At 39.4% G+C, this 25,390-nt stretch overlaps 1 protein-coding gene across 8 annotated transcripts in view; it reads right to left on the minus strand.

The window, feature by feature from the left end:
* The window catches only part of LOC132202951 (teneurin-a), a 322,154-nt gene that overhangs the window by 51,069 nt on the left and 245,695 nt on the right, over positions 1-25,390 (minus strand). For all 8 annotated transcript variants that reach the window (XM_059630319.1, XM_059630318.1, XM_059630313.1 and 5 more), the window contains one exon: positions 22,970-23,117. In XM_059630319.1, coding sequence (XP_059486302.1) covers positions 22,970-23,117 — 148 coding nt within the window. The remainder of the gene's footprint in view (positions 1-22,969; positions 23,118-25,390) is intronic.

The raw sequence follows: 25,390 nt of genomic DNA on the forward strand, positions 1-25,390 counted from the left end.
AGATTGTGATCTCTTGACATAAAAATGCAAAGCGTGCGGATTAAACGCGAGAGCGGCTGACACTTTGCATACTTTATGGTTTTGATCCGAAATAGATTAAACGCCCGAGGGAAATAAAACTCGGGCGCAATCATTTTCGCGCCACTTCTCTTTTCTATTCAACTCCAAATCTTTCATTCTTTTTTTCAGAAAAGGCCCGGGTTCGTCTTGGTTTATTGATCGAAAAATTCGCCCAATAATCGTCGTCGAGTTTGTTTACTGCAAATTAACTTTGCCTTCTTCTCCTCCTCCCTCCGTCTTTTTTGATGTAGACGGAATTTTAATCAGCAAAGAAAGTCTGCTTTTCTTTCCGGGCGTTCGTCTTCTTCATCATCCTGAGGACGACGGAGCATATTTCGTCAGCAATTGAGTTCAAATTTTGTAATATAAAAAGTAAATTACCTCTCTCGCGCGTACATACAAAAGAGAAAGAGCCTCTTCGCTCTTTCTCTGCTTTCATCCTTTTTCGGCTCTGGCGCGCGTTACTTTTCCACTATTGAAATTTTCATCATCAAAAAGTGCGCGCCCGAGTTTTTAATAACAATATGTGCGCGAGTGCGGTTGGGAGGTTTTTTTTATACAGAAAAGAGAGGCGCGTTCTCTCTCTCTGTGTGCGCCGCCACCGCCGAGTTTTAATTGCCGCATTTCTCATCTTTGCACAAAGCCGGCGAAGCCTTTTGTGGCGGAGGCGAAATAATTTAAAAATTGAATTTCTGCGGCTTGCACCAAAATTGGCGCGCTTTGATGTCAAACCAGCTCTGCGCACACACATACACCTTTGTCCGACGGAAATTATCAACAGCGAGCAGTAATAAAATATTCACCTCGTCAAAATTTCGCCCTAGTCGAATAATAAAGCTACAGTTTTACAGCCCACAGCGCGTACTATGTTGTGGTTCAAACGCGTTTAGAAACATGAGTGTATGCCAAGATTGAAGCAACGTACTTTTTGCTAAAATGAAAAATTTCAGCAGCTCTATAAGCTTTATGATAAAAAATGTAGAAATAAATTTAATAACTAAAAAAAAGATTTATATTAAAGAATAGAATAAATATAATTTAGTATATTTTTTTTTAAATATCCTCTGGACTTATTTAAACATTTTATTTATTTTAAATTTTTTAATTTAATTTTTATATTTATATTTTTTTTAAGTAAGAATTCAGCACCAAATGTTAATTTGTTGCCATAAAACTTATTTATAAAAAATTAAACTAGAAATTCTATTTAATTAACCCTTTTCAATTATCGTTGGTAAATGGAGTAAATTTGTAAAAATAATGTTAGGTAGAAATTTCAGTTTAAATTTCAATGAATTTCCTTTCATTAAATCACTTATAAAATATGTTATAAATCACAATTTCCCATTTTCCATTCTGAAGAGAGAAATCTTTAGTATTTGTTACTCTACCAAGAATTTTTGGTACAAACGCGCACTTTCAAAGTTGATTTGGCGCGCGTTTATTGCAAACGCGTTTGTGCTGTAACACGTATAAAAATGATTATCGCTCCCACGCGTCAATGCATGTTTATGTGCGTGTTGTGCGGCGGCCATTATCGCGTCCACGATCGATTTTCGCCTCCCTAAGTACTTTCTCATTCCAGAACGAGTTTTTGTTTGATGTATAAATCGTCGTCGTCGCCCCTGCTGCATAGACAATAATCGCGACACTCGATCTGTATCTCGGCCGGATCGAGAGCGGAAGAGAAGAAAGGCTCTGCGATTTAATAGAAGCAGTGAAGATAATATCGCTTTTAATCCCGGCGCTGCCTTTCACGACGAGAGCGCAAATCTCGGCTGAATGGGAAATAATACTGCAGTTTGTTCGTCTCCCAGAAAGACGGCCTGGGTTCACATACATGCCCCGGAAAAAGGCACCGTTTCAAACTTTCTATTTGCTTCCTCTCGCTAGAGAGGGTAAAAAACGTTTGGCCTGTTTCATCGGCGCTTTGATTACCGAATAAATTACCGATGGAAATGAGCCTTGAGGCGATCCTTGTTAAAATTCAGAAATAAATTTCTCGCGTTGTAAACTTTAATGAAGCTCCATAAAATCGCGATCAATTTCCATAATAATCGTTTCCAAGAGGCATCTCGCCGCTATCAGAAAATTATAAATTCGCTTTTATGAAGTGCAAAATTGCTCTCTCCGTATATCGCTGAGGGCAATAATTCGAGCACGCTAATGCGCCACCAGCGCCGTATATAATGGCAATTAAATCTCTCTAATTTAATGACGAATAACAAAACGACTCTGACAGTCAGCACTGCGCAATTCGATTAATGATTTATTAGCTCAGCAGATCGAAATTAACAGTGTTTGCCGAGTTTTGAAACTTTTCCTCATCGATTTTCTTCCGAGAGTTAATTTTCCGCAAATGTGAAAGGAGCTGCGCTGCTGCTGTTGCCGGGCCCCGACGTCTTCTTTTTTAAATTCAATTACGGGCGAAAAGAGAGAAAAAAGAGGAAGAGAGAGAAAGAGACGAGGAGGCCACACACTGCAGCACTCGCTCTTTCATCAGTCACTCGCTGACGGCCTCGCAGAAAGAAGACGAACATTCTCTCCGCCTCCGTAATTGCGAAAGCATGCATTTGACTGACTGAGTGAATGCATAATTAATTCACTCAATTGAGACAAATTTGCCAGAGCTTCTTCTTGGAGAGAAGGCAGAGAAAACAGGCAAGCAATCTTTCAGCAGGTCGCTCGCAACGCTTATTCCCTCACCCTGGACAAATCTTTGATCTACAAATATTTTCTTCTTATTTTATTCTTGAATGATAAATTTATAAATAATTTTTATCAAATAATTCTTGTTACATGGATATATATTTAATAATAATTCAAATTAACAAGATTAATTTGAGGCAAAATTTAACAATTTAAAAATAAACAAAAATTATTCTGATTTTTATTTCTTTGAAATCTATCTTAATAGGAGAAATAATTATATGCCAATGGAAAATTTATTCCTCAAAGGAGGGCAGAGTTTATCTTATTTTTTTTTCTAATTTGAGAATTTTCCAAGAAGACGCAAATCCCATTTGTCATTCGCTCAGCTAAGCTTCGCAGAGAGAAACGTCGACCCACATTCTCGGTCGGCCTCTCCACTCCCAACAATATTATCAATCATCATGGGAAGAGTAATCGAAGCACGTTTTATCAATCCCCTTTTAAAGATGACGGCCGCCATTATTCGATATTTGTTCTTGATTCCGCGGCCATTTTTCTTCCTCGCTCGGCGCGCGCGGATGTATCATAGCTCAACTCCTTGACTTTTTTATTTGCTCGCGATGGTGATGGCATGTCGATATCAAAGTCAACTTTCATTCACTCGAGGAGCAACGCGTCTCTACGTTTGGAGTGTGTATTTCTATTTATGTGCAGAAGCATTCTTATTTTCAAGGGCGGCCACTCTCCCTTTCTCAATGCCCATCTAAACCTACGGCCAGACAAAAAGGTCAAGCGGCCCCCGACTTTTTTCCGCCACAATCATGCGGCTCGAGTGTTGCCAATTGAAAATCAATATGCGTTGGCCGAGAGAGAGTTTATTTGAATCACGGGTGATTTGACACTCGCTGAAATATTACCGTCGGCACTGATGCGAATCGCATTTGGCTTATTAATGGCAGCAGAATTATCTGAAATTTGCATGCGTTGATATAGTATAAATTGGCGGAGGGACGTTAAAATCTAGATGACTCAAACAGTGATCAAAATTAGGAATGGAATTTTGTTCTCGCAATTCGCAGTAAAAATACTATCTATTGACAGTTTCTTACAATTTTATTAGAATTTAAATCAAATTTTCCAATTTCTTTCTTTCTATTTATTCAATTGGAATATTTAATTAGAGGAAAGAAGAGAATTATTCAGTGTTGATACCATCAAACTTTCTCCTCAATCAAATCATGGTCCATATTTAAATTATATTTAATTTTTTCCTGAGAGACTAATCAATCAGTGTGGTATCATAACAAGATTTACCAAAAAAATGGATAAGGAAAACCATTGGGACTCTGTTTTTCCAAGAACCAATAAGAACCCTGCAAAAACTGCCTCCGTCCACAGCAGGAGATTATTTTTCTATAGGAAAATACTACTTTGATCAGATCGGAAAGTAGTGGATGTTTTTACAACTTTCAACGTTGAAGAGAGCCGGAGGCGAAATTATCTCGACTGGAGCAGTCGGTGGTGCCAAAATAAAATTCTCTGCTAGCTCGGCGAAGGAATTGCGTCACACATGTTCGCCGCGCACATAAGCACCTATAAGACAGCGTTCAGTGCCCTTAAAAGTTGGGGCTTAAAAGTTGTTTGCCGGCGGCGAAGAGAGCGAGCGAGTGAGCGTCGGCGGAGCTACTTTTCTTTCACGGTGCCCTCTCTTGCCTGCCCAGCCTCAGAGAGCGGCTTACAAAAATCTTTTCCAATATTGGTCTCGACTTTGATTTTTCCCGAGGAAAACATATCAGGCCGCACGTCACGTCGACATCCAGCATTAGAGAGAGATGTGGCCATCTTCCTCTCCCGCACACACGTTTCGCGATCTGCATATTATTCTGAGCAAGTAGTTCCCGCAGTTCCTCTCTTTTTGATATTTGCGGCGCAGCAAAAACAGACACGAGAAGTAAACATCCCTGATTTGCTCGTGCACGCGTGGAATCGCGCATGAATAATAAAAAACATGCAGCTGCTTTTCCCCCGACGAGAATGGCAAGGATTTCTGGTAACAGGAAATAAAACTCCTCGAGTCCCTCACGGCCCCAAATTGCATCATTCCAGCTGGAAGTGAATTTTCCATATACATACGTTTCAATCACATGTTAAATTTGACGCCTCTCGGGTGTGTGACAGAAAACAGGATTCTTATATTTCCAGGGGAACCAACGAAAATAGCTCTCGCTGCACAAAAAGGGGTTCTTAAATTTAATATGACGGAAATGGAACTTCTTGGAAAACGTGCATAGTTTCTGCATAGCAGGTTTTTCCACTCTCTTTCGGAGCTAAATCAAATTTCGAGAAGGAATTACAACAAGAGAGAGAAAGAGGAAAGTCCTTATTCCCGGGCAAACAACTTTGGGCGACGCATTTTACATGACCAAACAAACGCAGAGAGCGCCTGCCTACTTCAAACACAAAAGCAGCCGAAGAGAGCAAACAATTTGCCGAAAATAAATAGCGGCCGGACTGAAAATTTAACAGTCTGCGCGCATTCACTGCCCTTTCCGCCGCTGCTGCTGCTTAATAATAAATGAACGAATCGCAAACTCTCGGCGTCTTTGTTTCAGGACAGCGCTAGGGCGGTTGCAAAGTTGAAACGGTTGTTATTTCGCTTTTGTGTTTCTTGCAACCGAAAACTTTCCTTTGAGAGTCAAATTGGGCGTATAAATATTGCACAGAGCGACACAAACGAGAAAAGAGAATCGCACACAGTTGAGTGATTGGAAAACTTGCTCGTGACAGCAGCAACGCGCGCAATCTGTCTTCCGGCGTTGATTTTAATTATCGGGTGCGGTGCCACTATTGACGTGTTTGTTTGTCACTGAAAAAACAATTTTCCATTTGTATGGGTTCAAAGAATTAAAAATGTCATTAGTTGGTGTTGAAAAGTTTAGCAGAAAACCAATAATAAAGTTTTGAGCCATATTGATAAAAATTAAAAAAAAAATAATAATTAAAAATTATGATCACTCCTATCTTTTCTGAATTTAAAATTTATTTTTCTCTGGCTTTTGGATCAGAACTTATTGTTAGTGAAACTTCTAATGATACGTTTTACACTTTTCATAAGGTTAAATTTTCCTCTCTAATGCTTCATCCGTGAATTTATTATCACCTTGATTAATTGAAAAAGTCACGCACTGACCCGCAGACTCTAATTTGATTTAATCAAGCGATAGCCTGACTACAGCACGCCTCATTTCCAGAGGCCGGTAATGAAATGCGCACCACGATTCACTGCCAGAACGCAGAGAGCATCATAAATATGCATGTACGTACATGGGCATTGTGCACAGGAGGCCTGATTGAGTTGCTGCCGGCCACTGACCAATAATTTCCTTGACAAATAATCAGACACCGCAGGGGGCAGAGCACGCTGGGAAATCGACTGCGGCGCTTTTCTGGTAAAAAGGAGGCGTGCGCCATAAATAAAGGCGAAAGAAAAAAATGTCGTAAATTACGCCCGACTCACGAAATTTCAATTGGTCACGTCATGCAGGATATCAAGATGGGACACGCGGCGCCGACTTTTTTTCCAACTATAGTAAACTCTTAGCTTTTTGACCGTTTTTTTATAAGCAAAAATTGCTTGTTTTAATGTCGTCTGCTGGGGGTTTCGTGTTAATTGAACGCCACCCCTACTAATATGGGCCATCCATGTGGCGGCAGCAAAGAGTTTTGTTTTGAGATATTTGCCCGGTGTGTCTGCGCGAGCGAAGTTTAAAAGCCGTAAAAGCGGCGCTATAAAAAAGAAGATAAAGTGAATTGATTCTGGTCGGCCGAGGGAGAAAAACAGCCCTTCTCCGCCGGGCAAAGTGCGACAAGCTCCTTATTTAGGGGCCACAATAAAAGCGGCTTGATTACGCCTCGCAGATTTTATTGTGCGTGCCCGGATTTGCAATTTGCCTAATTGACATCTAACTTTGAAAAAAATTTAAATGCGAGAGAAAAGCTGCACGAAAATGAATTTCCATTCTCGGAATGCATATTAATAATAAAAGAAACGACCTACTTTTGAATAACAAAGTTTTCTCACAGCTGCTTTCCTGCTGTTCTAAAATGTTAAAATACAATTTCATAATAATAATAGTCATTTGCTTGAGAACAAAAACGATTTGAAAAGTCTGCTCGCTCTGTGATATTAAAACCACACCATTTTCTCTCTCCTCTTTTATAATTATCAAATCGTATAACTTTCCTTTTACAAAGGCGATAAAATTAATTCCACGTCTATGCTTTTTTTTCTCTCTTTCCCTCTCTCCGCTCGGAAAGTTAATTAGCTGACGAGCGCGGTTCCGAAAATAATTTCCCATCAGATATCGAGCGGCAAAAATAATAATTGTGCTCCATCATCGCGCTGACGCCAACACGAGGACCATCCATAACTTTGGTCTGGAGTCGGAAAACACACACACTACACAAATTCAATTAAAAGACAAACTCTCGGCACTCGATTGAAAAGTTTGCTCGATCTAAATCGACTTAGAGTTTAATTCAATTACGAGACTGACGAGTTAGGCAAAAGTTTTCTCTCTTCTTTTACTTTTTCCAGTAGATAAATACGAGAGCTTCTCCTTTTGCCGATCGCCGCTCGCTGATAACAAAGCAAACTCCATTCTTTTAATCCGACTCGCAGAATAATTTTTCATTGTGTAAGCAGAAGGAAACTGTCCGACTCTCTTTCTGCAGAATAAAGCTGATTCGATAATTTCATCTCTCCGATTTTGATTGAACAATGAGCGAATTTCTATAAAAAAAAAAGAATGAGAAGGATTAACCCTATTTGTCTGACGAACTTCGCGTGCACTCTGCCAGATTGGAGCAAGTCGCGACGAGAAGAATGATTACGAGAATGCATTTTGTCTGCAGCAATAAGAGGAAAATTTCAAAACGCGTATAGCAGCTTTTCCAATTGCAATTTTCTCATATTAAAACTCCTCTTTCATACGTTCGATGAGCTCTTTCGCCTCTTTCATATTGATGAAAAATATGTAAAAAATTGCCACATGCTATATGAACTTCCAGGCCGGTGGAACTGAAGTGGCCGCAGCCGGCTACAAATCGAAATTGCTCTCATTCGCGGCCACTTTTCCTGTAAGCTTCGAATTTGCTCCCCCGGACGTGAAAAGGGTTCGAAACATTCACCATAATGGTGTATGAGTTGAGACGCCGCTTCGCTTTGTTATGCAAAACGTCGACTATTATTGCAGCTGAGATTTGCTTGCGTTCGAGTGTTCTCTGCCACCGCTTTAATTCCAGCCCACGCGTGCACGCTTCATTATCCGATTTAATAGCTCGCAAATAACAATGTGTGCGCGCAATTTCCAGCCGATATGTATTTGACGTGATGGAAAATCATTGCATGCGGCGCGTCGCTCGCTCGCTCGCTCTCTGCTGCCGTCGAGATATTACATTTTGCAGTATGTGCCGTTCGGAATGGGCGCGGCCAAATGAGTCTGCGGTTGTAGCGCATCCATGGCCGGGGACTCGAATTTGAGAAAATTGGATTTCCCGGCCCGTTTAATTATTTATCAGGTTTATGCAATGCAGTGGTGCCCAAGCAGGGACAAACACGAATCAAATCTGCAGATTCTCAAAACAAGAAACTGCATAAATTTGCAAAATAAGGAAGCGTTTGGTAGCCTGGATTAATTTTTAAATGTGTAGGGTCAAATGTAACGGATTTTTCAGTTAATATAAAATATGTCTCTGGACTTCTTGAATTGATTTCTAAAGCCAAGGAAATTATTTCTTTTCTCTTACTGATTTATTTTTCTATAATTTTTTCTTAAATCTGCCATGTTTTACTTGTTTTTAATGCAGGTTTAGATTCAATATTATCAAAAACTTGCTAAGTGTGGTACCGTCTTTTTCCAACAATTCAATTTTTCAAATAAATTGTTTTCAACAATTGAATGCAAACAATGTGATGTAAAATTTCGGATAAATAAAGAACAATAAAAAAAAATTCTTGGTCGTTCTGATTTCAAAGTAACTTGACCCTTTATTATTACTTTGGCTAATTTTCCAATTCATTACAAACATTGTAAGAAAAAAAAAATACATATTTTGAATTTTGACACACCTGAACTCTTCAATGTATTTTTTAAATTCCAAATATGAAAAATATCTGCACAGGAGAAAATATTAATAGAAGTATTGCAGAAAAATTTCCTTTAGAAGTAACGTTTTTCATTCCTAGCAATTGCTGGAGTGTAAAAAAGAAAAATGTATACATATTACTTTGCAATCTGTATACATTTAATTTGCCTCTCACAAAAAGGAAACTCGTAGAAAAGCGTCAATAGCAGCGATCACAACACATCTTTTCATCAACTCGGCGTTTTGTGGCGATATTTTTATTTCCTTCTCGTGTCACTAACTAGTCCAACAACCAATTTAAAAAATATCCCTGTTGGGTTGCATTCAATCGTTCGATTCTATTTATGCTGCAGCACGTCTAACGATGCTCGGTTTTTCTTTTTCATTCACAAGCGCAATGCATTTCGCGTCGTTGTCCTTTGTGAAAAAATATATATACATTTGTATGATAATAACGCAAAAACTTATCTCGGGCAGAAGCAGACAGCCGCCGATCGGCGCGTACAAAACCTCCTATTCCCACACCCTTTCAGCCAACTCTTCAAAAGCGCTCTGCTTTTTGCGCAGAGCACGTACTCCAGGTCTCGCGTGGAAAAAGTAGCGCGCATTGCGAAATAGTCGTCTGGTGGGTGAATATTACTCACAGGCGCAGACAAATGAAAATAATACACACGCATTCAAATTAGAGAGAGCACGACTAGAGGGGGAGGCGAACATAATATATACGAAAGCAGGGAGTGCATCGGTGTTATATGCAAAGTGCAGATGGAATTATTCCTCTCGTCGTCTACGTGCAAACAAAGACGTGCCATCTCTGCTAAAACGCGCAGACAATGCCGCAGAATTAAATTCTTACTCATGCAGAAAAATGCGGGGGAGTGGCGCGAGCAGGCAGAATTCATCAGCAAATATGTGTGTGCGTGCACGGAGGAGGAAGGGTGCTTGCGGATTTGATTCCGAGACGGAGAGAGAGAGAGAGACGGAGGATTAATTATTTTCTGCCGAAGCTGCAATTCAGACGGCGCTGATCAAAAATCCTCTCTTTGTCGTCTGCCTTTGAGGCGCGCATGCTAATGCGCCCTAATAGGTTTCGTCCTCCTTTGTTGGCGAAATTTCTACTCTTTGCAAATCTGTTACCTCGTAAGGAAACTTTTGGTGCCAAAATTTACTCCCAGACGAATTGAAACGAACGGCGTGTTTTTCGCAAAAATAGAGGCTGTGAATAAATTTGGCGTTAACTTTTTTACAACCAGAGTAAAACGGGGTGTAAAAACTCAAGTGCGGAGAGAAATACGGAGTTTTTCTTCTCCAGCTGGAACTTCATGAATATTCCGAGAGTCGTTTGTTTGTGTGCGAGCGCTGGCAGCAAACAAACAGCGAGCGTTTTATCGCCGATGAAGGAAAATTTTCAATGCCCAGGTCACGACTCATTTTTACGACCGACCAGCGGCTGCAATAATTGCCGACTCAAACTTTCCACGGGGAGCTTCGTGGCTTCTCTTTTTCCTTTTCCAGCTGTGCTCGTTCTTAATGGCAATTGAAAAAATTTCGCGTCCTCAATAGAAGACACAGCGAGAGAATAAAACGCTCCCCGCGCGGGCACTTTTGACAAGTGAGTAATGATGGCCGGAATCTTCACGCGACACAAAGCATCTCCTGTTCAAAGTGAATTTGATACTCCCCGGGATTCGTTCTTTTATTGTACTGAAAAAAAACGTTTTCTTTTTTTTACATAGAGGGTGTAAATCTTTTAAATGTGCTTCACAGATCTTCGCGGATTCCCCTTATAAATTTCGCCGCGGATGAGTTATTGCCGAGCAAGAGAGGGAGGAGCAGCTAATTGAAAATTCCACAGAAAGAAAAGTATTTTCCTTCACAAAAAAGACAAAGCATTCAACCGTTGCGTTTTTTACACTGTGTTCAAAAGTTTTTTTTAATTAAAAATTAGACTTTGAAATCAGATTTCTGAGAATGCTTGGCTTGAAATTAGTATTCAGCCGGAAGTTGAGTGTGATTTTATAATTCGTGGAGTAGTTGACGGACTCTCTGCCAGATGAAGAAAAAGGGTTCCTTTCGCCTCGCGCTAATATCACGTGACGTGGAGCAAAAAGACGGAGAGGAGCTGCCGAGCATTTTAATTTCGATGGCAGAGCTTTTGTTTCCGAGACTGCTACTCCGCCTCGCCGGCTATTTTGTTCATCTCTCTATAAATATGAGTGGTGCATGTATGAGTAAGAAACGACCCCAGGGAGAGAGGGATGGAGAACAAAAGTAGTCAGTTTTTAATATCACAGCAGAAGCGAGACACAGAGCGACGGAGCAAATTAAAATATTAGACTTCGCTTTCGCGGAAAAGTTTAATATCCTGCCGCCGCCGCCGCCAAGCGAGAGAGCGTTTTTGTTTATTTCTGGCTGCATGTTTTTCACGCGCTCACGGTGTTGATTTTTATGGGCGAATAATTTGGCGAGCGGGAAACGTGCGCACCAACCGGCACGCGAAAATTATTACACTGGTGAAATTGCCCGCTAATTTTTTAATTGGTCCTCGGCGCCGTGTTTATTCATTTATTCGACCGGTATTAATGATATGCTATGCCTGCTTTTTGTCACGGATAAAAACGGGTCACCACAACTTTTCAAAAACGGTGTAAAATATCAAAAGGATCCTCAATTTTTTTTACTTCACTTTCAATAAATGTTGTTCCAAATCATATATTTTTGTGTGACGCTAATTTCTTATTTTATAATTTGTCTAGCTAAAAAAATGAATGCAACTTTTATTTTAGGAAACTTAGTATCAAGTTTAATGGTGAGCATTGAGGTAAAATCAACGTCAAGTACTGCCAAAAGAAGCTAATAAAAATGCATACTAATGTTTACATATGATTATTTCACTAAAATTACTAAAAAAAACCACAAACAAATCTGGAGTGTTTTTGATCAATAAAATTAGCTTTCAACCACCCTGCTTTTTGACGTTGAAATTCTAATTGATCTTATCTTATTTTTTGTTTGTTACAAATTGAGAAAAACGCATAGCTGGATATATATAAATAAATTACTTCCATCACCGGTTTTTTTTTGCCAAATTATTTTTAATTTTTTTTTTCATTTAATGACTGAAAGTTTATTTTTATTTATCGTTTTTTTTTTATAATATTTCAAATCTCAATTTTTTACGCCACAAATGACCCATTTTGCATCACAATTTTCTTGTTACTATATTTAACCTGGACAAAGGGGAAAAAATTTGCAGCTCGTTAAGATACGCATTGTTGGTACAAGGGAAGCCTCAAGAAAAGTTTTGCACGGAAATAAAAAAAGAAAATAAATTTGAAGCAAGAGAGAAGGGTCGAGCAGTCTCATCAGGAGCAAATATGGCGGCTCTTTTTGTTGCTCTCGCCCTCGTCGGCGCGGCGATGAAGAAAAATCAGCCGACGTACTACTCTCGTATAAGTCTGCGCGCGTAAGCGGCTTTGGTTCCGAAGGTTTTTGTTTGCCATGAGAAGGCGCTCTGTGATACAAAGACGGCTTGTTATATTCATCAGAATGGTTGGTTGGTTGGTTGGCAGCAAGAAGCGCGCAGATTTGTTGATTTTCATCCTTGTGCACACGACGGAAAGAAGAGAGCTCGAATTGATTCCACGCAGGCCGAATTCCGTCTCCGCGAGACGCAAGAAAGAGCAGAGGACGATTCGAGTGGCCATTAGGGCTGTTTTGTTGTTGCACGCGCCGAAATCATTAGCAGTGGTCCGTGCAGTTGCTTTGGCAAAAAGGAAACTTAAGTAGCGGCGGAATCAATTTAGGCTCCGCCCGACTTTGTCAGTGGAGCCAAAATCCTTTCTTTGAAACGCAGAGGCGCGATGCAGAAATAAACAATTTAATGAGCAAGAGAAAAACAGACTTTGTTTGTTTATTTCCGAAATCATCCCACGCTTTAACGAGAGGACTCTTTTATCCCGCACAATTAACGATTTCCTCCTCTCCATAAAAGCGAGGATAATAAAGGCGGAAAACTCATTACGGTTTTGCTCGGTTTACGACTTTTCCCAGTGATTCGCCCTTGGGCGGCAAACATATTTCAACTATATCTTATAGGGGAGAGAGAGAGGGTTGTGTAACCGATAGATAGATTGTTGAGCGTAGCATGGTATTATGATGCTGAGCTGATTATTGTCACGCTCCATTTGACCGCACATTTGAAGCAGTTCGGCGAAAATTCTCTTCTCTGAGTGAATTTCCCGCAGTTAGGAGAGTTTTCATTCAAGAGTTTGATGACCAAAAATGGTCGCTGGACATTTTTTTTTTAATCGGAGTGATTCTTCAAAGATTTCTCTACCAAATTTAAAAATAATTTTAAAACAATCACATCAGTTTTGATACTTCAATATCTTGATAATTGAGAAAATCAATTATTATTGTATTATTTTAATATTTGCCTTTAGATAATATATATTATTATAAAAAAATTATAACTCTTTCGTCAATTTTATCACTAATTCCAATGAAAGATTACAAATATCACGCCAATTTATAAATAAAAAAATTAAATATAATATAGTTTATGATAATGATTATTACTTACTTTTCATACGTGGTTAAAAAAATGCAAGTCTATACAAATTAAAATACAAATATAAATGTTTAAATTGATTTATTTTAAGCTAAAAATGAGAAAAAAATTTAAAAAAAATTTTAATGTAATTTATTTTATTAATATAATAATTTAAATTTATAAATAGTCTTCTTACATTTATTTTGTAAATTTTAACTATTTTGTTTTTTGATGGATCACTTTTTTCAACCCTTCCGTTCGTTATTGCTCAACCACCCAAGGGGGTGTACGACAAATTTATCTTGACGCTTCCCACGCGCGTGCGGGTGAAAAATAGGCCCTGCAATATCGACTAGCACCGCCATAAAGAATTAATGGGCCCTCGGCGTGGCGACCGACATCAGTTTAATAATGCATGCGACAAAGGCTGCATAAGACGCAGGGGCGTCGATCTTCTCAGCATGTTTATCGAGGCACTGGAGCAATTCATCTTTGACGAAAATGTGAAAGACGGTTATGGTTTTGCGATAACAAAACGCGGGTTTTCCCAATCGTGATGAATGAAAACGGAAGAGCGGAAAAGAGGAAGTAGTGGTGTTTTTTTTTTTCGCGAGGGATCAAACTTCGGGGAGAGAACTGAAGATAATGATCACTTTACACGGTCGGGGTGCGCATTTTCGGCGTGATGGTGCACATTTCGTCGAGAGTTAGCACAACAAGAGGCTTTGTTTGTGAACACACGAGAGACGCCGGCGCAGCGCGCGAGTTTGTTTGCAAAGAAAACAGCAGCGGGGAAATTTATTACATGCTAATTTATGCCTTTTATGCAAAACAGCGACTCCTGCAGAAGCAGCAGCAGTTATAATAGCAGAAATGATGCGACGACGACGAAGGCAAATGTTATTTTCCGCGGGCCTGCTTTTTCAAAACTCTGTGAGAAAGATAAACACGCGCCACGTTTTGCTCGCTCGCGATTAAACGCACGCGAAAACAAATTAACTCCCGCGAATGTGCGGCTAACGGCTGAACATTTGAATACCTTGAACTTGCAAAGCTTAGAACTTCCACTGTAAGCAGGAGACCTATTATTTTGAATTGTTGGAAACTCGGTAATAGGAATAGTTTTGTAAACACAGAACCTCTACTATGGCTTTGATAACCTCTAATTTTTATAATAATGTAATAAAGATTAGAAATAAATTCATATTTAAAATATTTAGTCATTCAAAAAAGATTATTGCTTTTAATGAAAATTTAAGCAAAATTAAAAAAAAATTCCTTTATCTAACAGCTGCATACACAGTTGGAATTTTAAAACTTTGGCTTATTTAATTATTTCTGAAAATTATTTTATCTTTTAAGCTTGGCTTTTAAATAAAATCTTTTCAATGGAAACCAGAGCTTTTAGCATTATAGACCTACCAGGACTTACAGGATTTGACAACAAAATTTCACGGAAAACTTCTGGATTAGTGCAAGTAATGCTCACACGTCCATTTGGATTAAGAGAAGTAGCGGGTCCATTAGTGCAAATCGTTCATTTAGTGTAGATATAAAAAATTGAGCACCGCTGGAAGCTTTTTTTTATCCTGGATGCATTTCTTAGCAAAGCCACTTTTGTCGCCGTGTTCTATGCAATGTGACATTATACATATTTGCATGGAGAGTCGCTCTCTAGGTGCTCTCGGTCGTCACTCGCTTGACGTCAACTCGGCTAAATAATTGAGCGCTTTAAAAGCTCACCCGCGGAGTATTAACAATGAACGCGCGTCGTCTTGAACCTTGCTTGCTCGACGTTGGTTTTGCAACTCGGGGATTATTAGAGCAACAAGCAAGTCTAAGTATGAATACATACATACCAGATACATTCATACTCAGAAGTAGTATTATGCGTAAAAAACTGGCAGTCAAGAGGAAAGGTGAATTGAAAAGTTAACAAATTTTTTATAGATAATGAAATAATTTTTTATTTTATCTTATCATATTATTCCATGCTGAAATTTCAGGTTTAAATATTATGATAAGTAATTTTTTTTTAATAAAATAAAATAAATTTATAATATTTTGCACAAATATTTTAATTATTATGAAATTTCATATTATTTGATTCTGTTATTGTTTTATTGCAAATTCACATGGCTTTCACTGTATGCAATGTTTTTTATTATAATTACCAATGTACATCTCAAAATAATTTTAGTAAATGAGATTTGAAAATAAAAATGCAGATGAGATTAATTTGCTCTATATATTTGATTAATTCTATGTGTTAATCGGAATTGATAAACAAATTCCCTAATCCCTTAATTATTTATCTGAAAAGATATAATTGCACGTGACTATTTTCCATTACCACTATAATACTACTGCATGATTCTGTTTCGCCTTTCAACTAAGTAAGCCCTTCTTTGTCTGTGTGCCGGCGTATTTCACGAGCTTTGGGCTGCGAGCGGTGTTGGCCTGATGAAAATTTTGTCGCACCGCGCTGTCCCATATTATTTAATACCGCCTGCATTATAATTTAGTGTAAAGGACGAACGCGGCTGGACGTGACGCGAATTCCAAAATGTAATTTCGCCGCCCCGGCCGCTCGCTAGGCCAGTGTGTATGTATGTATGTGTTCCGAATTCAGGCAACACGCCATATTATACTCTACATGTCGCCAGGTACTATGTGTTTGCTCGGTGGACGAACGAGCACGCCGGACTTTGCGTCTGTGCCCGGCCTCTTGCCTGAATAATAATTGGCACGGGTAAATCAAATGGGCCACTGGTTCGAACCGACTAATTTGATTTGGTCACTGTTTGACTCGAAGCAACAACAACAATGAACCAGACACAAAGGATCTTTACTTTGGCAGACTTGTTGATTTATTTATATTCTCCAATTAGAGCTATAGACAAAATAAAGGTAGAATCTAAAATAATGAAATAGCATTCTGTGAATTTTTATCACTTTTTTTACTTTTGAAATGAAATCTGGCATCCTAAATAATTTTACTTATAAACATCCACTTTTAGGGTAAAACTTAATTGCTGAAGTGACAGTTTTTCATAATTATAATGAATAATGAGAAACATCAAGTTTTCTCTGCTTCAGAAATATAAAGAAATTTTTAAGTTCATTTAAAAAAAATATATTTGAAACTATTTCCATTTTCAATAACTCTTTAGCTTTGATGTAAACCTGGAATCTGGATGTATGAGGAAATGTTAAACCAAATTCCTATTCGATTTTCAATATTGAAACGTGTTGTTCCTTTCTCTCAAAATTTGGCGTAAAGCGCCACTTTTCGGCCGCTTTGATCCAGCAGCGAGTATCGATCGTGCGCTCCTCTCTCCGCCTCATCCCTGCCTGCACTCTGCTGAAAAATAACGCGCGCCGCCTTTGCCAAATCCCCGCGACTTAGCACGTATTTGTACACCACACACACGCTACTCTCTCGTCGTTTGCTGAGCAAATCACGTGTGAAATATTCAAGCGGCAAATCTGATAATGAGGCTGTGCCGCCCTCGGCTCCAGACACGAGCATCCCTCAAAATTATTTTCGCATTAGAGCGTCGAAGTCTCGCCACTGTTTTCCAGCGCGGCAAACGGGGCATTGTTTTCACTGGTGGTCGCGTTAATTCTGCGCAATGGAGTTAATTAGAAAAATTGAGTGCCGAGCTCGTTTCTGTGTAAATTTGCGCGCAGTGTGAATGCAAACAATGGGGCCTGCCTGCCGCTCTCTGTGCTGATGTACACACAATATGGTGCCTCCGTCGCCGCCACCGCTGCTGCTGTGTACTCTGGAATTTGTTTTCGAGAACAATGTGCGTGAGCACTGTGGTGGAATTTATATTTTACTCGGCACAAACCGCCTCTCACTCTGAGAGAGAATCAATTTTGCTGAAATGTATTTTCCTTTTTGTGTGTAAAGAATCTCGAGTGTTCGTTTGTTTTCCTTTTTTCAGACTTAGATATCTAAATGAAAATGCTCAAGTTTACAGCTTTCTTACTTTATTGTATGCAGGAAATCGGTGCCTGTTGGTTCTGATTAGAAAAATTATTACTGCCACTGCTCAAAAGAGGTTTTTACGACTCAATCTCGAGCCAATCTTTCCGCGTAATTCGATGCAATCTCGGCCGCGCTGTATCTAAATAAACTCCCACGTATGAAAGGGTTGCTCGCTCCACTTTGGAAAATGGAAATTCTCAGCTTTCGTCCGTAAGACGCCTTTAATCTTCATCTCAAAGTGCATCTTACGAGATCCAATAAAACTGCAATAATAGGCGCCATTACGGCCGCCGGCTGCATTCGGTCTGTTATGTGCGCCGTCACGTGTCTTGTGTGATGGTGGCAGTTTTAATCAGCCCTAATGGCTGCCGAGCCAAATGGAAATCCGCATATGTGTGTTCGTACGCGACCGTGAGCAAGCGCGGAAAATTAATTACTGTAGTGATAAATGCGCAGCCCCTCATTTTATCTGACTCATTAAGGGAGCGAGAATTATTGCCTTCTTCACTCTTGCAATGAAAGGCAGGGTGCAGTGAAAAGAGAGCTCGCGCGTTTTCTAATTACACCCGGCGCAAATATGCACACAGTACGGATTACGTCAATTGTGATTTGGAAATTTCGCAATCTAATTAGTGTTCCTTTGTGTGTGCTAAGCAAGCTTAAACTAATTAGGCTGGTCTCAAAAATTCCTGTTTAAAATAAGGCGGAGGGAATTTCGAAAGACATCCCTGGATTTTCAATTTTCCAGTGCAGCCGAGGGAAATTCGCTCTCGGAGAGAATAAATCTCGGGTGATTGCATCTCCCACTTGCGTAAAATGTCACAATTTGTTACGGGATATTGCCGGCGCTCAGACCGACCGGTCTTCCGTGCCTCTCAGGCTTGTCTCTAGTTACCCTGCCGAGCTGTAAGATCTTACTATTATTGCCAGGGAGAACAAGTCGCTCTTAAAGAGTCACAGATAGCGCACTTTTGTACTTTTAAAGTTGGAAAATCTGCAGATAGCGTTTTAATAAAACGGTGCAATCTTCACCTAGGTTTTGCCATCTTCCTGGCCGTCATCAATTAAATGGAAAATTTTATTTTCAGAAAAATAAATTAAAAATATTTGAAGTTATATTTTACAGCAATTTCGAAACTGTCAAAATTGAACTAATTGTGAGTCATACATTACGCTGACTGATTTCCGAACTAGACCATCGTCCTTTGTGTGACCCTCCTCTCCTTGCAATTCAAATTCATCTCGACTCTTTAATGATTAATTGTGCAGCTCTCCCCGCACGGTCTTGCGCGTTCCGCAAAATTAAACACGAATGGAATTTTAAAACGGACAAAGCTGTTCTTATCAATCTTGTCTCTCCCCGACGGCAACCTGCGCGTCCGGCGTGCATCCCCGGTTGCATACCCGTTCATAATGCAGGCGCACTTAGCCCCATCATTGTGCACGCTTACTTGAGCAGTGCGATGAAAAATTGTCGCTCATGTGCGTCCTCTTCCTGCAGAACAATATCAATCGCATTTTTCACCCGTTGTTGTTGTTAATGAAACGCTTCTCTTTCGCACGCCCTCCCTTTCGCTTCCCTCCCAGTCGGTCGGCGGCGGCGGCAGCGGCGGGTGATGTAATTATCAAAGCACTTTGCTGCGCCGAGGATGAGTGTGCGTCGTCGTCGTCGTGTGCGAGAAGGGCGATGCAAATAATGATAATGCACGATAATCATGCAGGCACGCACCGTCGGCTTTTAAAATCTCTCGCATTGTCGCAGAGCTTTGCAGGGTGCGGAAAGTGCACGTGGCGCGGTCGCGGCATTTTTGCTTGCATGCCCACCAAACATTACAAAAGCACTGATTTCTGTTTGTATTTTGACCAAGGCTGTTGTTTATAGCCCATTAGAGCATGTCAGATATAAATAATTAACAACGTTCTCATGCCTGTGAGTGCTTAAAATAGCGAAAATGCGAGAAGTTAAAAAATATTAAACGTCAAGGGCCGAGATTAAAACTACCTGGAATTTTTGTTAAAAGTTTTAAGTGGTTGAAATGCCGAAATAGTAGCGAAGTTTAAAGAAATGGATAAATTAGGGCCGAGGAACCACAGACTTATGATTGTCCCATTACTTAAAAAGAATCATGCAATTTATTTTTAACTATAATTAATATTCAAATTATGTAGAACCATACTTCATGTTTTGTACAGTGAATTATTTTTGACACTGTAAACAGCAAAATAACTATCTTCTTTTTCTTTTTCACATGATTCTGAGCAAAAATTAATATTACAGGTTAATTAAATTTTGTAGTTTTAAGAAATTTGTAATTTATTTATTTACAAATTTATTTATTATTTAGAAACGATGTAAATGATTATTTCCATCTTTACAAAAATTTGTTTAGTTTATATTTTTGTTTTCATAAAATAAGGATTGAATAGAAATCCTCAGACAATCTGGTAAAAAATCCTCGCGTGCGTATTGCCGAGTGATCGCTCTGCTCATGGCCAAAACAACTTTCATCCTCTACTTGACACTCAGCTTTTGGCATTTGCGTCAGATCCTTCAAAGCACACTTCCACAATACCAGAGACGTCATATCAGCACATTTTCCCGGGCATTCTATGCGTGTGGGCTGCTTTTATTTATCGCAAACTCTCAATATTCTCGGCTGGGTGCCGAGCTCGCAGCAGGAAATGGGATGCAGAGTGGCGTCGAGAGTGAGAGAGAATCGGATGTGCCGCACACACGCATATGCAGATTATCTTGCCAGCGAATGGGAGTCGGATTTGCGACGCATCTTTCGGCCGAGATGCATGTGCGTGAAATTACCACTGGCAACTAATTGCTCCCAGTCTAACCGTAAAGTCAAACCGAAAAGAGATTTACTACCTCTGGATGATAATAATTATTATGCTGCTGCCCGTTTTCGGTCGCTCGGAAAATTGCAGAGAAGCACAAAAAACGTGCAGGATGCAGAGAGTAGTGGTTCGCTCTCCCCCTGGAATTATTTGCCCTCTTCATTGAAAATTCTCGACGGACCGATGCCGGCGCCACGCAAGATCATCCCTACGTCGCCCTTTCAATTCCGAATCCTCTCAATTTGCACAGCAAAAACTCCCCTACCGTGGGTTGAAATTTTGTCCGAGTTCGTCCCCCGGTACAGTGCTATTCAAATTGTTTTCGACGGAGAATTATTTCATGCTCGGCGAATCGCAGAAATTATGACTGTATGACGCATGTAATTTTTGCATGCAAAATAAACCAATTCCACTAATTTGAAGCTGAATAAATTTGCTCGCCCATTGTGTATTCTACTCAAATGAGAAGCAAACTTGATCATGATTATAGAATTTTGTTGTTACATCAAATATTTGAAATCAAAAATGAAAATTGAAAATACTTGTAATGTATAAAAAAAATCTGAATACATGAAGTTTTTCATTATTTGACGAACAAGAATTTTTGCATTTTTATTGTTTTAGATTTTCAAATCGATTTTACCAGAAAAAAAATTCAAATCCACTGTCAACTCGCAACAGCGAAAGTGCATTTTCAGCCACTGACGTACGCGTGGACCATCAATCAATACCGCGATTTGCCGCCTGACATTTTTAACTCGCGCGCGCGTCCGTATAAATTACCTGTTCGGGCCACCGGGGAGATTTATTAATCGCCAAATTAAAACGACAGGCCGCCAGGAGGGCGGACGGACGCACCGGGCGGCCCTATACATTTCGCGCTCGGCTCTGCAAGTCGGGCTGACAGCGCTGATTTCAAAACTGTCACCACGCAGCTTTCACCCGAATCATTATTGCGCGTGTCCGCATATTTTATTACGAACACGCAGCGTTTGTGTAAAAACCATCATCAAATGAAATTTCCATTCGCAAGCGGCCGCGAAATGAATCGGACGTGGGTCAAATCCTGAAAAAGCTGAAAAGGGGAGTGAAATTAAAATGGTTAAAATGGTCAAATAAATCCTTTCAGTAGCATAATCAGCTTTCAAATTTGATATTCAATTTTTGGAATTTAATGCATATAAAGGTACACCTACTCCTCTGAATCAATTTTTATCATCAATGATCTAAAAAACTAGTTTGGTTGAAGTTTTTACTGTAAAATAATAAAATCTCAAATATAAATTAATTATATCACAATAAAAAAATAAAGTTTTTAAATTCAAATTATTATTTATTATGTTATTTAATATTAAATAAGGATATATATTTAGTAAAATACCATTCTTTACTACATTTGATTTTTCAAAAAATTAATTGTTATTCTAAAGGTTCGTAAAATACTGGGAATTCGTAAATCTCCTCGTCGAGCAAGTTGTTAAGGATTTTGAAAAAGAAGTTGCTGCTCAAGTTAAGCACCCTGTAATTATGCTAATTACACGTCTCACACGAGGCGTAAAACGAGGCTCTTGTAATGACTTCATTTGCGTCGGGTGCGTTCCTCTCTCTCCCTCTCACTCGCCGGAACAAAACACGCTTCCACACATACGTCCCGGTCTCGCTTAACGCCGTCTTTTTGCAATAAATCTCGTTTAGCGCCGGCCACACACATACCAATTTAATTTATCATTGCATCAGGCATTAAACGTGCAGCCGGCTTAAAAGCCAGAGTGCGATATAATTTTAAAGAGCCGTGCCCATTATCTTGCACCGAATCGCAATAAATACCACCGCGTGCAGTCGGTACATAATCCCGGTGGCGAAGAGAAAGAGGAAGAGAAGCTCTCGTCATTTATATACGCAGCGGCGAAATGACGAACAGATAGCATCGCGCTGGAAATTGGCGAGAGCTGCTCGGCCGCCACTGGTACTAAATTTTTTATTATCATATTGCATGAGTGACTTCGAGAATTACTGCTCTCGACGGAAAAAAATGTGTGTTCCTAAAATGGATTTTGCATTTTAGCAAAAAGGCCCAATAGGCACTTGTCCAATTAATTAGAGCAAAAATGCGAAGGTGGTGGAAGTTAAAAATGTGATTTCGCAAGAAAAAAGGGGTCGTAAATATGTGGAGTGTCACAATAATATGGTCATCTTGGCAGTCCATTTTTTACTATCTGACAGCCTGCTGGCTCGAAATGGTAACACAAAAAAAGCTCTTGGAGATTTAGGGCGTGCTTTTTGGCGCTCATGAATAAGGAATTTGCTCGTAAAATACGCAATCTTGATACAAAAGAAATTTTATTTAAAATGAATGGAAAATACGCAAAAAGTTGGATAAAAAAATAGGCCAGCTATAAAGAATATATTTAAACTCTTTTGGGTCTGGCAATTTTCCTCTTTAGAGTTGATTTGGATTTTTTTATATATTTTATACTTTGAGGATATAGCTAAGCAATATCTAGTTGATATAATATGCAAATTAGAATATTCAACTCTTCCTTTAAGTGCTAGTTATGCTCAATAATTTAAATAGTTACCAAATATTTGTCAAAATGGATTTAACAATGCATTATACAATAATTATTTTTTTGTTTTAATTAAAAAAGTTAAATTTATAATATAATTTTTATATAAATAAATAAAATGAATGAATTCAAATGTGTACTCACCGGTGCTGGCTGCTGAGGGTGTTAGTTTTGCTGCTACTCAGTCCGTCCGGCTGCATGAAGTCCTTGCCGCCCATCATCCCACCAGGGCCCATCGGTGATTTGGGCGACTTGGCCGGGTAGGTGCGTGGACTACCTGACATCAGGTATTCTGCAACGATATAAAACAGTTTCAAATTATATATTAATTTTATGTACATTCCCGGTGCAAAGTTTACGAGGCGGAATTCTTGTCGTGGGTCCCCGGGAGAGAAAATTTAAATTAGAGGCGAATTTCCCACGGAGCGTGTAATAAATTTCCCCTGCTCTTGCAAATCTGTAAACACGGAAAATAACGCGGTCGCGCTGGTGTCGAGAGAGAAGAAGAAAAAGGAGCGCGTCGAGTTTGAGGAAAAAAAAAACTTTGCAAAGTTTACAAGATTATGAAGTCGCGAATGAAGTCGCGGCAACTTCTCGCTCGACGCGGCACTTTGTATAAAAAAGGAGAAAAAGAGCGGATGAGGTGCGAGGAAATCCCATCATCCCGCCTTGCCGCTGACAAGATTATACCGCCTTGCTGTATAATGGTAAATAAATCCCCACTCATTTTCGTCGGAGCTTTTATTTTTTGCAGAGAGACCAAAGTTCGAAAGTTCTTTCGATCCAACTCGTAATTACGAAAGTTCAATTCTATTTGCATTTGTCTGGCACCTCAAATGAAGAGAAAATTGCAACACCGCATGCGGGTTGTTTGCTGAAGCGTCCTGTTTGTCGTTTTTGCTGCGAAAAAAAAGTTGCCAGGATTTGCAGCAAGAGACAGCCTCTCAGCACTGTGGAAAGCAATATCCTCTGCTCTCTCTCTTTGCATTCCGCGCGTTTTCAAAGCGGGCGTTCTTGAGCACAAACGGCTGTGCCGACGACAGTAATGAAACTAATATTCATTGCACTCGACGACAAAGACGGAGAAGAAGACGTGTTCGCGGAAATTCGCAAATCCTTCTCTCAAGTTGTTATCCGCGCTCCAGCCGGCGCGTCAATACTCCCACGACTTGTTTCGCCGCCGCTTGTTTTCGCGCAAACTTATTGAAAGTCAAAAGCTCCGTTGGTGAAATTTCAATGGAGTATGAATTTGTCACTGCCACCACATCCAACCAACTCGTAGAATCAAACTCTTAGAAATTAAATTGCTTCGTGCAGCTCTGGGCGGTGATGATATTATATAAGATTGTAAGAGGTTTGCAAAATTGTTAAAAATTTAGCAAGTAATTTTAATTTTAGGTAAGTGTGTGACCTACTTATATATTTATTCAAAATCAGTTTAATTACTACATTTTGCAATATCAGCCATCACAGGAGTGAGGAGAATTATTAAACTTTCGTTGCAAATATGTCAACAACATATAAACTATATGGAAAAAAATAATATATAAAATATAATTTTATTTTATTGCAAATAAAGTTGAAATAAACATTAAAAACCATGAAAACTTGATAAAAATGTTTTAAAATTAAATATAAAAACGTTAAAATATATAATATAATAATAATATAGTACTTTATTTTACATTTATTAAAAATACTTACTATATTTAAATGTTACAAATTTTAATTCTTCTTAAGAACATTATAAATACCTGGTAAATAATTTCTTTATGTTGAAATTATTAGTTTTTCTGATGCAACAAAATTTTGATAGTAGTAAGGTAGTTTTTTTCGTTTCTTATTTCGAGTTACATTAAGTTTGCTGTTTAAAAATTTTAAATACATACTTTTTAAATCATTGAATTCCTGTTAAATTTAAATCCAAGTCTAAATTCTATCAATGGAGAGGGGGAAAAGGTGTCATTTTCTTCTTGGTTTGAGCAAGCTGACTGTACAAAAACGCAGCCACAGGCCAATTGGACACGTTTTCCAACAGGCCCTTTTGCGTCTCGGAGATGCGCCCGTTGGTTCCCACTCTCTCTTAGTTGCTCTTTCCTTTTACGTATTTCTTTTTTTTTCACTCGGCTGCTGTCAAGACTGCAAGAATGCAATTCGGCCTCGCGGCGGAAAAGTCACGTCTCTGGAGCGGAGCGAGAATTCTACTCTTGACTCGAGACATTGTCAATGCAGCGGCAGCTATTTCAATTGTTAAACTGGCAGTGTGGGTATTGGAAAATTGACGCTGCGAGCGAGAAGCGGCGAGAACGAAGCTAATTTCAGTGGCGGTCGGCAGGAATCGCACCATCGATCCGTTGGACTGGCTCCAGAGCCACTTTTTCGCAGCCAGCCACCGCTGCCAGCCGCAATCTCTCAAACGCGGCCTAATTAGCATTATGCGCTCGATAACGCCGGCCAAAATGCATCCGCTCGCTTCCTGCTGCACCACAGTGACAAACGACGTTAAAAGGAAGTCGAACGGAAAGAATACGGAAACATTCACAGGAGATACAGACATTAATATTT

The sequence above is a fragment of the Neocloeon triangulifer genome, unplaced genomic scaffold (assembly GCF_031216515.1).
Source record: "Neocloeon triangulifer isolate White Clay Creek 2 clone unplaced genomic scaffold, ASM3121651v1 ptg000017l, whole genome shotgun sequence".
NCBI classification, from domain to species: Eukaryota; Metazoa; Arthropoda; class Insecta; order Ephemeroptera; family Baetidae; genus Neocloeon; species Neocloeon triangulifer.